Genomic DNA, 16,095 nt, shown 5'->3' on the forward strand with positions numbered 1-16,095 from the left:
GCTAATCAGATTGGTCAGGCATGACTTGCCATTGGTGAATCCATGTTGACTATTCCTGATCACTTTCCCCTCTTCCAAGTGCTTCAAAATGGATATCTTGAGGATTCCCTCCATGATTTTTCCAGGGACTGATGTAAGGCTGACTGGTCTGTAGTTCCCTTGAGTCGACAGAAGGCTCCATTAATGGGGATGCGTTACTTAAGACTATACTGAACTCCACAGTGGAAGACACAGACTTTTGACACTTCGGGTGTACAGAAATTTACCATAACAGATTCAACCTTATCTCGTAGTGTCATATGGCCTGAGTTTCATAAAACTTTCTATGATTATAAAGAGCAACAGCAGTTTCACTAGCTAGGGAACATGAGATCACCATCTAAGGTCAGAAAGTCTCCTTCTACATGGTACAGTAATACACAGTTAGGTGCACTGTGCAGGTTTTCTTCCTTTCTTTCAATTACACAGACCAGCCACTAGTGGAAACAGGCTATTGGACTGCTATTGCTAGGTCCTATGTTCTTATCCCAACTTGCAGCTGAAATACTTGCAAGTACTCCAGTCTAGACTCTAAAATGGATAATTTCCTTAGATATTCCATTCTAAAGATACAACATTCAAAAGGTATTTCCTTTGATAATGCCCAGTTTTCGCACATAGGCAAGTCTTCTAGGGCCTGACTGTCCCTGACAATGCATGAGCAACTTCCACTGAAACCCTAGTTGCTTCATATGTGTGTTTGCCAGAACCAATGGGGCACTAATACTGTGGATTTGATCAATACACCTTCTTGCATAACCAGCACAGTATCTAAAAGGGTCACAAAAGCATACACATTTCACTGGATTTGTTCTGTAAATTGCAAATAACTCAATTATAAATAAATAGTACTATTTCATTAAACTAAGTTAAATGTAAATGAGATTAAAATAATTCCCAAATGGAAGATGAAAACTCACACTAATTACTTCATGAATATAGCCTACTTCTAAATCTGTAAAGAAAAAAAGGCACAGAATGAATATATTTATTTGTTTCTTTAATTAAAATTGAATTTGCAAAATGTGCATTTTTCACTTATGTTGACTTGAAGGTGAAAACAGTATTTTCTTTTCCAAAATACTGTTTTTAAAGAGCCCATGCTAAAACAAAAACAGGTCACACTTCTTTTCTTTAATTTGCATCACCCAAAATGCGCCTTGAAAAGAACAAAAATAATTGCAGAATTTGTACAAAGGGGTTTACAGCTGTTATCATGTACAAAGGGACAGTAAGAACCCTTAGAAGGAAAAGTTTACATATGCACATACCATACCCTGCTGAAACTTGACCTCACAGAAGGCTGTTCAGAGTTACATAAAAATTGTTGATGCATTTTTAAGAAATGTCACAAAACCATGATTAAAAATCTGTACATCTTTGAGGTCATTGATTTGTAATACAGAATGTTTTTTTTTCATCTGGAGCTTGGCCTGAGGACCTCTGAAGCAAGAATGTCATGGATTCATGTTGGCTCTCAGAACTCATGCATTTTATGAATATTCAGTTCATTCAAACCACACAAGGAGCAAGACATCCAGCCAACGATTGTTCTGAGGGTGCCATTAAAGCTCTAGAATGTCCCATCTTTTCCTACAACTTTGGAGAACTATGAATCTGGGTCCCTATTCAATTTTTGCTCTTTGGATTCCAAAGATTTGTACTTGTCACAGATCACTGAGACATTTTGCTGAAGGTGAATAACTGGCTTAATCTGGGGCACATCAAAGCTCTCTTGGTTCTTCTTGTTGTAAATATTCACTCTGTGTTCCAGCTCAGGACTAGCTTTGGTAGATCCTGCTGGACTAGGCAATTTAAGGTTGACTGGATCCAAGCCTTTTTGTGTCAAGCAAGAATCCTCAGACAATGATAAAAGTTCCTGAACTACTGCACTGCTGACCCTATGCCTTGCGGAATCAATTTGATCATGTTTTGCATTCCCAGCCCTGTCTAAGGGGCAGTTTTCAGAAGGTTCCTCCCGGGTGGTACTGCAGTCTGTGGAAGAGCCAAAGGTTTGGCTGCTGTCACTTTGGGTTCTGGTTACAGAGCTGTCAGTAGATCTGCAGGCACTGCCTGATGTGACACTAGCAGAAGTTTCATTATTTCCTATCTTCATGGGCACTTCCACTGTGAACAGGTCAGAACACATATTGGGGTGGTGCACGTCAATGGCTGCTGTGGTAATGACACAAATACCGGCTTCAGGAACTCCACTATCTGTAAGTACAATAATAAAAATGCTGCCTCTAAAATCCGTGGAAAAAGACTCGACAGTACATTTCATGTAAAATTGTTTGGTAAGTAGAGAATGCTGATTATATTCATAGAAATAGTAGTAGTAGTAGTAGTATTTTCCATCGTGCCTAGAAGTCCTAATCATAGATCAGGACCCCATTATGCTAGGAGCCGTACAAACAAGGAATAAAAAACAAAGAGCTCCTGCCCCAAAGAGCTTACAATTTAAATTTATGTATAAAAAATGCTGTATTTCCAAGTATCTCATAATGGAATCTGTGTTCACAAGGACACAGGAAGATGTACACGGGACTGAAATATTCCTGATTATTTTTAAACTCATTTGGGAGTAAATACTTTTAAGTGGAACATTAAAGTGCCACATAAGTGATGGTATTTTTGTTAACCAAATTTGAACAGTCAAGTGAACTGTGCTTTGTTGCACACCTTTTAAAGTCCAAACTACTGGGTATTCAGGTACGAAAACAGTTCATTGCAATGCAAAATGATATTCCTATGACCCTTTAGGGGCTACAATTCAACTTAAAAGTAAAGAAATCCATTTGAAGTATGATGCAGAGCTAGTGCTCAGTATTGTCTGATGTTGAGTTTTCTTATCTTTCATTCATTCAGTTTAACCTTTCTAAAAGCTTCACAGCAAGGGGTTTGTCTAAGTTTACTACTTATTGATTTTCTGTTCATTTATTTCATCCCTAGATTTCTTTTCTAGGTTTTCTAGATTTGAACCACTCTATTGAGTACATAACGTACTCAAGGAAAAATGCACACCTGAATCTTGAAACAATTATGGTTGACTTCAGTGGGAGCAAGATCAGGTCCCTTATCCTTTAGAGATTATCAGTTTAATATAAACTTTCAGGGAAAACATGATAGATTTTGATATTGGTTTAATTTCCCAGGTTGATCTACTTAATTGCTCAGTCTTTCTTGTCAGTCAATGTAATACAGCAGTTACAAATGGCTGACACTCTAAATTCAGTTTAAATCAAAATCTTTAAAGAAAACTCACCACTGCTAGGCTCATTGTAATACTGACTGATGTAGTTGTTCATATCATCCTTGACCATGGCCTCTGGAAGAGTAAGAGGGAATGCCATTAGAAATCACATATTTGATGATTTCTTCAAATCTATGTGATTGAAATTCCATATGCTGCCACACTCTTTCTGCATCATTTACCTTAGGCCCACCCATTGTATCTCTGATGACACACACTGTGAGGTTATAAGCTGCTTTAGATATGGGACGAGGGAAAGCCAACAGGTGCAGAGGAGCACATGGATTGGACAGAGACATCTCTTAGGGGAGGGTCTGTTAATAGAGATTATCTATGTTCTACTAAGGAGGAGAGGATAGAAGATGATAAAATATGGGTAAGATCAGATGAGAAACAGTCAAATGAAAAAGAGCACTATTCAAACACATCAGGAAATGACAGACAGATAAATAGTGACAATTTTTAAAGCGCTTAAACAAATGCTAGAAGTCTAAATAATAAGATGGGTGAACTAGAGTGCCTTGTATTTAAGGAGCATATTGATATACTTGGCATCACAGAAACTTGGTGGAATGAGGGCAATCAATGGGACACAGTCATACAAGGGTACAAAAATATATTGGAAGGAGAGAACAGGTCATGCTGGTGGAGGAGTGGCATTATATGCAAAAGAAAATATAGAATCAAATGCTGTAAAACTCTTAAATTAACCAAAATGTTCCATTGACTCTCTATGGATAGTAATTCCATGCTCTAATAATAAGAATATAGCAGTAGGGATATATTATTGACCACCTGATCAGGACAGTGACTCTAAAATACTAAGGGATATTAGAGAGGCTATAAAAACAAACACTTCATAATAGTGGGGGATTTCAACTACTCCCATAGGGTATGTCTACACTACCCCGCTAGTTTGAACTAGCGGCGTAATGTAGGCATACCGCACTTGCAAATGAAGCCCGGGATTTGAATTTCCTGGGCTTCATTTGCATAAGCGGGGAGCCGCCATTTTTAAAACCCCGCTGGTTCGAACCCCGTGGTTCCACGAGGTGTACTGGTAGTTCGGAATAGGAATCCTAGTTCGAACTACCTAGTTCAAACCCCGTGTAGCCGCGCTGCACGGGGTTCGAACCAGCGGGGTTTTAAAAATGGCGGCTCCCCGCTTATGCAAATGAAGCCCGGGAAATTCAAATCCCGGGCTTCATTTGCAAGTGCGGTATGCCTACATTACCCTCCTAGTTCGAACTAGGAGGGTAGTGTAGACATACCCATATTGACTAGATACATATCACCTCAGGATGGGATGCAGAGAGAAAGTTTCTTTGACACCTTACACGACTGCTTCTTGGAGCAGCTAGTTGTGGAATTCACAAGAGGAGAGGCAATTCTTGATTTAGTCCCAAATGGAGCACAGGATTTGGTCCAAGAAGTAAATATAGCTGGACAACTTGGAAATATTGACCATAAAGTTTAACATCCCTGTGGTGATAAAGACACCTCAGCAGCCCAAAACTGTGGCATTTAATTTCAGAAAGGGGAACTGCACAAAAATGAGGTTAGCTAAACAGAAATTAAAAGGTCCAGTGACAAATGTAAAATCCCTGCAAGCTGCATGGACACTTTTCAAAGACATCATAGTAGAGACCCAACTTAAATGTATACCCCAAATTAAAAAAACACATAAGAGAACCAAAAAAGTACCTCTGTGGCTTAACCACCAAATAAAAGAAGCAGTGAGAATTAAAAAGGCATCGTTTAAAAAATGGAAGTTGATTCCTAGTGAGGAAAACAGAAGAGTATAAACTCTATGGCTATGTCTAGACTGGCATGATTTTCCACAAATGCTTTTAACGGAAAAGTTTTCTGTTAAAAGCATTTGCGGAAAAGCGCATCTAGATTGGCACAGACGCTTTTACGCAAAAGCACTTCTAGCGGAAAAGCGTCCGTGCCAATCTAGACGCGCTTTTCCGCAAAAAAGCTCCGATCGCCATTTTCGCGATCGGAGCTTTTTTGCACAAAACAAATCTGAGCTGTCTACACTGGCCCTTTTGCGGAAAAGCTTTGCGCAAAAGGGACTTTTGCCCGAACGGGAGCAGCATACTATTTCCGCAAGAAGCACTGATTTCAGACAGTAGGAAGTCAGTGTTCTTGTGGAAATTCAAGCGGCCAGAGTAGATAGCTGGCAAGTTTTTCCACAAAAGCAGCTGATTTTGCAGAAAACTTGACAATCTAGACACAGCCTATTTGATTAAGTATAAACATATAATAAGGAAGGCCAAAAAGGAGTTTGAAGAACAGCTAATCAAAAACTCAAAAAGCAATAGTAAAATATTTTTAAGAACATCAGAAGGATGCTAAACAAACAGTGGGGCCACTGGATGATCGAGATGCTAAAGGAGCACTCAAAGACGATAAAGTAATTGCGGAAAAACTAAATTAATTCTTTGCTTCAGTCTTCATGGCTGATGACGTTAAGGAGGTTCCCAAACCTAAGCCTTTTTAGGTGACAAATCTGAGGAATTGTCCCAGACTGAGGTGTCATTAGAGGAGGTTTTGGAACAACTTCCTTTAAATCAGCTTCTGTATCTAATGACTGGAAGCAGGGCTGGCCTGAACCATTTGTGTGCCCTGGGAGTGCAGCACCGCCCTCCCCGGGAGCGCAGCACATGCACAGCCTTGCCCCCGGAAGTGTGGTGCATGCGCGGCCCCGACCCCGGGGCACCAGCGCATGCACGGTCCCATCCCCGCTCAGTCTGGCAGCCCCGCGCGGTGGTAGCCCGGTCAGCCTGTAGCTTGGGTCAGCTCTGACTGGAAGATAGCTAACATGATGTCAGTATTTAAAGAGGGCTCTAGAGGTGATCCTGGCAATTACAGACCAGTAAGGCTAAAGTCAGTACCGGGCAAATTAATAGAAACTATAGTTAAGAATAGAATTGTCAGACATGTAAGATGAGCATAATTTGTTGGGGGAAAAGTCAGCATGGCTTCTGTACATGGAAATCATGCCTTACTAGAGTTCTTTAAGGGGGTCATCAAACATGTGGACAAGGGGGATCCAGTGAATATAGAATACTTAGATTTCCAGAAAGCCTTTGACAAGATCCCTCACTGAAGGCTCTAAGTAAAGTAAGTTGTCATGGGATAAGAAGGAAGGTCCTTGTCACGTTATTGGATTTTAAAGATCACTGTTGCACCCTTGGGGGAGTGTTTACCCCAAAAGTCTGTACAAAGGGGGTCTTGTGAGATGTTAAATGAAAGCTTATTTTCTACTGATTCTGTATATGCTATTCATGTACTTGTATAATATCTGTATGTGGAGTTATAAATATGTACTCTGTGTTGATGCTGGAAAATTCTTTGTCTGAGAGGGTATGTCTACACTACCACCCTAATTCGAACTAGGGTGGTTAATGTAGTCAATCAAAGTTGCAAATGAAGCCCGGGATTTAAATATCCCGGGCTTCATTTGCATCTTGCCAGGCACTGCCATTTTTAAATCCCCAGTAGTTCGGACTCCGTGCCCGCGGCTATACGTGGCACGGAGTAGGTAGTTCGAATTAGACTTTCTAATTTGAACTACCGTTACACCTCATGAGGAGTAATGGTAGTTCGAATTAGAAAGCCTAATTCGAACTACCTACTCCGTGCCGCATGTAGCTGCGGGCATGGAGTCCGAACTACCAGGGATTTAAAAAGGGTGGCGCCTGGCAAGATGCAAATGAAGCCCGGGATATTTAAATCCTGGGCTTCATTTGCAACTTCGATTGACTACATTAACCACCCTAGTTCGAACTACAGTGGTAGTGTAGACATACCCAGATAGAGCAATAGGCAAAGAATGTTCAGCCAGTGGCTATGATAATTGGCAAGGAGACAATGAATCTCTAGGTACCAATACACACCTGAGGAATGTGACTGATACCTGCAAACCAGCCAGGGCATAATGGCTGCCAGCATGTGAAACAGATAGGTCACTCGACCATGTGACCTGCTCTGGCCAGGAGGATGCCAGGAGAAGTATATAGGTGCCATGTGACAACCTCCATCTTGTCTTCAGTTCAGCACTTGATCCCAGATGCAGCCTTGCAGGGAACAACAAGCTGGAAAGAACAGTGGCGCCATCCTGACATAGGATGTACACCATAGACTTTTAAGATAGCAGTTTATAACATCTCTGCTAAGAGCCTGTATCAAGAACTGGGTGATTTGATGCATGTAATGTATTCTCCTTAACAATCTTCCTCTCATGCTTTTCTTTCTTTTATGAATAAATCTTTATATTGTAGATTCTAAAGGATTGGCTCATTGTGGTCTTGTGGGTAAGATCCAGAGTGTAAATTGACTGGGACCTGTGGCTGGTTTCTTGGGATTGGAAGAACCCATTCGGGGTAGGTGAGATTGGGTTCTAAAGCCCCTCAGCTGTGTGCAAGCCCAGGGCTGGTTGGGGCACAGGATGAGCTGGGATGTCAGAGGGGTTTTGCTCATGAGGCTTCTGGCTGGCCAGATTGGCAGCTGAAGCATTCCGTGTGACTGGTTTGTGACTGTTTAGAAGGTCTCCAGTCTGGGGCTGTAAGGAGCCCCGAGTTTTCAGCAATTCACCCTGAACAGACACCCTCAGCTGTGCCCAGACCTGGCCCAGTCTGTCACAGTCCTCTCATGGATTGATAACTGGTTACAAGACAGGAAACAAAGGAAAGGAATAAATGATCAGTTCTCAGACTGGAGAGAAGTAATTAGTGGTCCCCCAAAAGTTGTACTGGGACCAATCCTCTTCAATATATTTATAAATGATCTGGAGAAAGGGATAAACAGTGAGATGGACAAATTTGCAGATGATACTAAACTTCTCAAAACAGTTAAGACCAAATCAGACTGTGAAGAGCTTCAAAAGGATCTCAGAAAACTAGGTGATGGGCCAAAAAAAGGGGGAGCGGGCAGATATGATAATGGTCTATAAAATCACTATGGAGAAAGTGAATAAGGAAAAGTTATTTACTTGTTCCCATAATATAAGAACTAGGGATCACCCAATGAAACTAATAGGTAGCAGGCTTAAAACAAACAAAAGGAAGTTTTTCTTCATGCAGCACAAAGTCAACACGTAGAACTCCTTGCCGGAGGATGTTGTGAAGACCAGAACTTTAACAAGGTTCAGAAAAGAACTAGATAAAGTCATGGAGCATAGGGCCATCAATACTTATTAGCCAGGATGGGTAGAAATATTTAGCTTGTGGTCCCCTATAATCTCTAAATCCCTTTCTGCAGACTGTTTCCTGGGCAGTCATTTCTCATTTTACGTACATGAATGTGCAACTGACTGTTCTTTCCTGTGGCCATGTCTATATCAAATGAAGAACTGACACTGTGGAATCCGATCTTTTGGCGTTTGAGTTAGTGGGTTAGTAAGGTCGGCTACGTCTACACTGGCCCCTTTTCCGGAAGGGGCATGTTAATTTCAGCGATCGCAATAGGGAAATCCGCGGGGGATTTAAATATCCCCCGCGGCATTTAAATAAAAATGTCCGCCGCTTTTTTCCGGCTTTTAGAAAAGCCGGAAAAGAGCGTCTACACTGGCCCCGATCCTCCGGAAAAAGTGCCCTTTTCCGGAGGATCTTATTCCTACTTTGAATAAGATCCTCCGGAAAAGGGCGCTTTTTCCGGAGGATCGGGGCCAGTGTAGACGCCCTTTTCCGGCTTTTCTAAAAGCCGAAAAAAGCGGCGGACATTTTTATTTAAATGCCGCGGGGGATATTTAAATCCCCCGCGGATTTCCCTATTGCGATCGCTGAAATTAACATGCCCCTTCCGGAAAAGGGGCCAGTGTAGACGTAGCCGACCTGTATAATGGAATGCTGAGGGTGCCCCTGTTGACTTTGGTGCACCTCACAGCTGCGAGGAGTAAAGGAAATCAATGGGAAAGTTTCTCCTGTCAATCTCTCACTGAGTGGATGGTGGAAAAATTCAGTTAGGATAAATCAACTCCAGCTACATTATTTACATAGCTGAAGTTGTGTTTCTTAAACTGATCTTCTGGTTTAGTATAGGTCGGCCCTAAGTGGAGTGCTTTGTGTTTATCTTTATTGAATTTCATCCTATTTATGTCAGACCATTTTTCCAGTTTGTCCAGATCATTTTAAATTATAATCCTGTTCTCCAAAGCAATTGCAATGCTTTCCAGCTTGGTATCCTCTACAAACTATAACATAGTTTAAAGAGACGCTAGATAATTTCATGGAGGTTAGATCCATATAAGGCTATTAGCCAGGGGATAGAAATGGTGTCCCTGGCCTCTGTTTGTCAGAGGCTGGAGAAGGATGGCAGGAGACAAACGCTTGATCATTGTCTTTGGTCCACCCTCTCTGGGGCACCTGGTGCTGGCCACTGTCGGCAGACAGGATACTGGGCTAGATGGACCTTTGGTCTGACCCAGTACGGCCGTTCTTATGTAAACTTAAATTTAACTTGCAAATAGATCTGATAAGATCTGTCCCTCCCTCCTCCCCCACTCTTCTGATCTACTTTAGGACAAAAGTCAGTAGCTATTCCGCTGGGTTCTGAGCCTTTTAAACCAAGGAATATAAATATTGTAAATCTGATACCTGAAGTTACACTACTGAGCAATCTCCTTCTATCTAATTATTCTTTATTAAGTGAATGATTCTCTATGATTTAGAATAGCAATGGTACTCTTGTATTACTTTAGTCCTATTAATTATGACCTCACCCGTGCTGACCATTTCCTACCAATCTGCAGCCAATCCCTTAATCTGTGAGTGATCCATATCTCTGGAAGTTTCTCTAGCATTTGGGATTTGACTTGCAAGTCTTAATGGTATTTAATTCAACACTTTTTTCAGAATTCTGGGATGCTAACCAAGTGGCCCTGGGGGTCCTCTCTTTCACTTGTAATTTCTTTTTTAAAACCTGTTCTGCTGTCACTCTCCATTTTGATGAAATTTAAATCTTTCTCTCTGGAAGATTCAGTCTGTTTCTGGCCTCTTTTCTCTCACTCTTGATGTTCAACTCATTGGCTCTAGGGATTTTAACTCCAGGCATGCTGCCTAGAAAACTGCCCAGCACCGCCACGGCTGTGAGGTCCCGCTTCTGGTTCCACCAGCCCCAATACTGATGAGCAGCCTCCTCAACCTGTCACAGTTTGCTGCTGCCAGAAGTCACCAGCAGGGACTCGTTAACCATTAAGCGTAGCAGTAAGCCTCCTGCTTCCTGGTATGCTTAATGGTTAACCGCTTTAACATCTCTAGAGCTGGTATAAATCTACAGCACTCCATGAAGCCAATGGAGCGATGCTGATTTACTGTACGTGAAGACTGGTCCTTTATTTATGCAATGGTAATTATTTTCAAAACAACTCAAGGGCCAGATCACCAGGTGGTGTAAGTTCTTTACTGACTTTGACTGAACTCTGATAACTGACACCAGTAGAGGATCTAAATATAGGATGTAACAACACACATGAAATCTGCATCTGGTTTTAGACCATAAAGTAAGTAACAGAAAGAGAAACACCAGCTGCATTTTATAGGTAGTAAACAAATTCTGTTTTCTTTACAGTAGTTGTCAATGGTTACTTTTCCCCAAAAGAATTAATTCTCTTATGGAAAAGCAATGACAATTTTACAGTAACTGTAACATATGGAAAAGATGCATCTATTTTATCTCAATTTTGAGCAAACTGAATGATGACCATTATGAACATAATGAGAACATCCAGTAAGAACTTCAAGCTTAAAAGCAACCTGATCTCTCCAATTTGTGGTGTATCATATGCTTTAAAAGCATCCTCTCCTTTTAAGTGTTCCTTTTGACACCATGTTTCAGAAAATCATGCTCATCCCTAGGAACCAGATTTCCCACATCCCCTTGGGTTTCTGTGGCTACAGTCCTGCCTTTTCACAGCACACTGTGGTTTGCAGGTGAAAGAAACAGATGTTTTCAGAAGAACACTTTCTCCACAAAACAAGACCCAAACCACTAAGCACTCTGTACCTGAAATAGCTGCACTCATAAGATGGCAATCTGACTTGACACTGAAAGGGAACATGGTTGTTTTCCTGGTTTCAATGGATCTTAAAAGCTTTTTTGGCCCCTGTTGATCTTTAAATGCCTGCAGTCAGAGGTGTACTTTGTACTAATGCCTGAGTTTAAAAAGAGGACTCAGAGTAGCTCAAGGCAATGCTACTGGATTAGGAGTACATTGCATTGCTTTTCAGCTATCAGTTCTTAAAATACACTTCATTTCAATCATACATAATTTATAATAAAAATGCCACAACCTTCACAGCTAATATATGTATGCTTTATAGATGTAGCATGCAATTTTCAAGCATATACATAACTTTCTGGGATGAGCAACAAGAAGCACAGATATTAGAGCCATGATCCATTTAAATATCTCACTAGATCTTCTGTATGTAACAGAAATTTCTTGTGTTCCTAGATCATCTATATGTTACAGATTCTCTTATGAGCTGACTTAAAAATAAGCTGGAAAGAGAAATTATGTTACAATACATTATAATGAAAAAGGTGACATAACTACCTTGAAATAAAAAAATGGTTGCTCACCTTCTCTTAACTATTGTTCTTCAAGAAGTGTTCTTGTTGTCCAGTCTTATCAGGTATACACATGCATAGTAGCCACATGGTTATCCAAGGCAACCCCTGGAGTCACACCTGCCTGGCACCCAATCTAGAGCTCTGCTGACCCGTCCCCTTCTCAGTTCTTTCTTGTCAGGAACTTTGATAGAGGGGAAGCAGGGTGGGTATTGGCATGTAATGAACAACACATCTCGAAGAGCAACAGTTACGAAAGACGAGTAACTGTTTTTTCTTCTTTGAGTGCTTGTTTGTGTGCATTCCTGTCAGGAAACTCACAAAGCGATGGGGTTGGAGTACTTCTCCTCTAAAGACTGCATCGTCCCTGGTCTGATCAGTGATTTGCACGTGGCGAAGGTGTGTGGTCCCCCTTCCTTTCTCCATGCTTTATGAAATTGACATATGGATACAGATATGCATGCCTCAAAGATGCCTTTGGACAAAATACCTCATGTAATCTATCACTTTTAATTTCTCAATCTGCTGGAGCTGTATATTTTATTTTGGTGTATGTAACTAATGAGGGTGCTGCTTCCCAAGCAGTGGCTACTTTTTACACACAGCTTATAAAGTGGCTAATTCCAAGCCAAGCTGTAAGCACATGAAGTCTATTATAATTGAATCATAGAGCTGGAAGAGACCTCAGAAGGTCATCAAATCCAGCCCCCTACCCAAGGCAGGACCAATCCCAACTAAATCAACCCAGTCAGAGCCCTGTCAAGCCAGGACTTAAAAACCTCTAAGGATGAAGATTCCACCACCTCCCTAGGTAACCCATTCCAGTGCTTCACCATCCTCCTAGTGAAATAGTTTTTCCTAATATTCAACCTAGAACTCCCCCACCATAACTTGAAACCATTGATCCTTGTTCTGCCATCTGTCACTACTGAGAACAGCCTCTCTCCATCCTCTTTGGAACCTCCCTTCAGGAAGTTGAAGGCTGCTATTAAGTCACCCCTTACTCTTCCCTTCTGAAGATTAAACAAACTCAAATCCCTCAGCTTCTCCTCATAGGTCATATGCTCCAGCCCCCTAATCATTTGGGTCACCCTCCGCTGGACCCTCTCCAATGTGTCTACATCCTTTTTGTAGTGGGGGGCCCAGAACGGGAAACAATATTCTAGATGTGGCCTCTCCAGAGCTGAATAAAGGGGAATAATCACTTCTCTGGATCCGCTGGCAATGCTCCTCCTAATGCAACCTAATATGCCATTAGCCTTCTTGGCTACAAGGGCACACTGTTGACTCATATCCAGCTTCTCATCCACTCTAATCCCCAGGTCCCTTTCTGCAGAACTGTTACTTAGCCAGTCAGTCCCCAGCCTGTAACAATGCTTGGGATTCTTCTGTGCCAAATGCAGCGACTCTACAGTTGTCCTTGTTCAACCTCATCAGATTTCTTTTGGCCCAATCCTCCAATTTGTCTAAGTCACTCTGGACCCTATCCCTGCCCGCCAGCGTATCTACCTCACCCCCTCACTTAGTGTCATCTGCAAACTTGCTGAGGGTATGTCTACACTACCACCCTAGTTCGAACTAGGGTGGTAATGTAGGCAACCGGAGTTGCAAATGAAGCCCAGGATTTGAATTTCCTGGGCTTCATTTACATATTGCCGGGCGCCGCCATTTTTAAATGTCCGCTAGTGCGGACTTGATGCTGCGCGGCTACACGCGGCACGGACTAGGTAGTTCGGATTAGGCTTCCTATTCCGAACTACCGTTACTCCTCGTTCCTCGGAGTCCACACTAGCGGACATTTAAAAATGGCGGCGCCCGGCAATATATAAATGAAGCCCAGGAAATTCAAATCCCGGGCTTCATTTGCAACTCCAGTTGCCTACATTAAGCACCCCAGTTCGAACTAGGGTGGTAGTGTAGACATACCCAGAGGGTGCAATCCATCCCCTCATCCAGTCATTAATAAAGATGTTGAACAAAACTGGTCCTAGAACCGATCCTTGGGGCACTCCACTAGAAACTAACCGTCAACCTGACATTGAGCCATTGATCACTACCCACTGGGCCCGACCTTCTAGCCAGCTTTCTATCCAACTTACAGTCCATTTATCCAATCCATATTCCCTTAACTTGCTGTCTTAAATTGTGGGAGACTGTATCAAAAGCTTTGCTAAAGTCAAGGCATCCACTGACTTTCTTATATCCACAGAGCCACTTACCTCATCATAGAAGCTAATCAGATTGGTCAGGCATGACTTGCCCTTCATGAATCCATGCTGACTATTCCTGATCACTTTCCCCATTTCCAAGTGCCTCAAAATGGATTCCTTGAGGCTCCCCTCCATTTTTTTGATTTTTCCAGGGACTGAGGTATGACTGACCAGTCTATAGTTCCCTGGATTGTCCTTCTTCCCTTTTTTAAAGATGGACATTTGCCTTTTTCCAATCCTCCGGGATCTCACCTGATCTCCACAAGTTTTTTGAAAGATAATGGCCAAAGGCTCTTCAATGACATTTGCCAACTCCCTCAGTACTCTCGGATGCATTAAATTCGGACCCATGGATTTGTGTATGTTTAGCTTTTCTAAATAGTTCCTAACTTGTTCTTTCCCTACCAAAAGCTGTTCACCCCATACTGCATCACCTAGTGCATTTGTCGGGGAGCTGACCTTGTCCGTGAAGACAGAGGCAAAGAAAGCATTGAGTACTTTGGCTTTTCCCACATCATCTATCACTAGGTTACCTCCCTCATCCAGTAAGGGCCCAGTACCCTCTCTGATCACCCTCTTCTTGCTAACATACCTGTAGAAACCTTTCTTGTTACCCTTCACATCCCTTGCTAGTCGCAATTGCGATTGTGCTTTTGCCTTCCTGATAACTCCCCTGCATTCTCAACCCATACATTTATACTAGTCATCTGTCCAAGTTTCCACTTCTTGTAAGCTTCAGTTCACCAAGGAATCCCTGGTAAGCCAATCTGCTCTCCTACCATATTTGCTTCTCTTGCTGCGCATCGGGATGGTTTCTTCCTGTGCCTTCAAGAAGACTTCTTTAAAATATTGCCAGCTCTCCTGGACTCATTTCCCCTTCATGTTAGCCTCTCAGGGGATTCTTCTCATCAGGTCTCTGAGGGAGTCAAATTCTGATTTTCTGAAGTCCAGGGTATGTATTTTATTATCCTCTTTTTTTCCTTTGGTCAGGATCCTGAAATCTACCATCTCATGATCACTGCTTCCCAGGTTGTCACCCACCTTTGCTTCCCCTGTTAGTTCCTCCCTGTTTGTGAGCAGCAGGTCAAGCTGCGCACAGCCCCTGTTTGGGTCCTTCAGCACTTGTACCAGGAAGTTATCCCCAACATTCTCCAAAAACTTCCTGGACTGTCTGTGTACTGCTGTATTAGTCTCCCAACAGATGTCAGGGTGATTAAAGTCCCCCATAAGAACCTGGGCCTGCGATCTGGAAGCTTCTCTCAGTTGTTTGAAGAAACCCTCATCTACCTCATCTAGTTGGGATTGGTCCTGCTTTGGGCAGGCAGTGGGGCCTTGATGACCTGCTGAGATCTCTTCCAGCTCTATAGGGTACGTCTAGACTACATGCCTCTGGCGACAGAGGCATGTAGATTAGACTACCCGGCATAGGAAAACGAAGCGGCGATTTAAATAATCGCCGCTTCATTTAAATTTACATGGCTGCTGCGCTGAGCTGATCAGCTGTTTGTCGGCTCAGCGTGGTAGTCTGGACGTGCAGGGGTCGACATCAAAGGCATTTCTCGACCTCCCAGGTATGCCTCATCCATGCATTTACTTCCTCATCTGACATACCTGGGAGGTTGACAAATGCCTTTGATGTCGACCCCCTGCGCGTCCAGACTACCGCGCTGAGCTGACAAACAGCTGATTGGCTCAGCGCGGCAGCCATGTAAATTTAAATGAAGTGGCGATTTAAATAATCGCCGCTTCGTTTTCCTATGTCTGGTAGTCTAATCTACATGCCTCTGTTGCCAGAGGCATGTAGTCTAGATGTACCCTATGATTCTATGATTCTATACTTCATCCACCTGATCCGGCAGCCTGTAGCAGACACCAACCACAATGTCACTGCAGTTGTTTGCACTTCTAAACTCAACCCATAGACTCTCAACAGGCTTTTCTCCCTCCATATACTGGAGTTCTGAGCAATCATAGTGCTCTCTTACATATAGTGCAACTCCTCCTCCTTTTCTCCCT

At 42.4% G+C, this 16,095-nt stretch overlaps 1 protein-coding gene across 1 annotated transcript in view; it reads right to left on the bottom strand.

Annotated features, from left to right (window-relative positions):
* Nucleotides 1-1,022: 1,022 nt before the first annotated feature.
* The window catches only part of TMEM266 (transmembrane protein 266), a 264,791-nt gene continuing 249,718 nt past the window's right edge, over nt 1,023-16,095 (bottom strand). Inside the window, exons 10-11 of the mRNA XM_006126238.5 lie at nt 3,305-3,367; nt 1,023-2,256 (exon numbers count right to left, since the gene is read on the bottom strand). Of these exons, the coding sequence (XP_006126300.2) occupies nt 1,649-2,256; nt 3,305-3,367 (671 nt within the window). The 3' untranslated portion in view covers nt 1,023-1,648. The remainder of the gene's footprint in view (nt 2,257-3,304; nt 3,368-16,095) is intronic.

This window comes from Pelodiscus sinensis, chromosome 14 (assembly GCF_052426305.1).
Source record: "Pelodiscus sinensis isolate ZL-2025 chromosome 14, ASM5242630v1, whole genome shotgun sequence".
Lineage (NCBI taxonomy): Eukaryota > Metazoa > Chordata > Testudines > Trionychidae > Pelodiscus > Pelodiscus sinensis.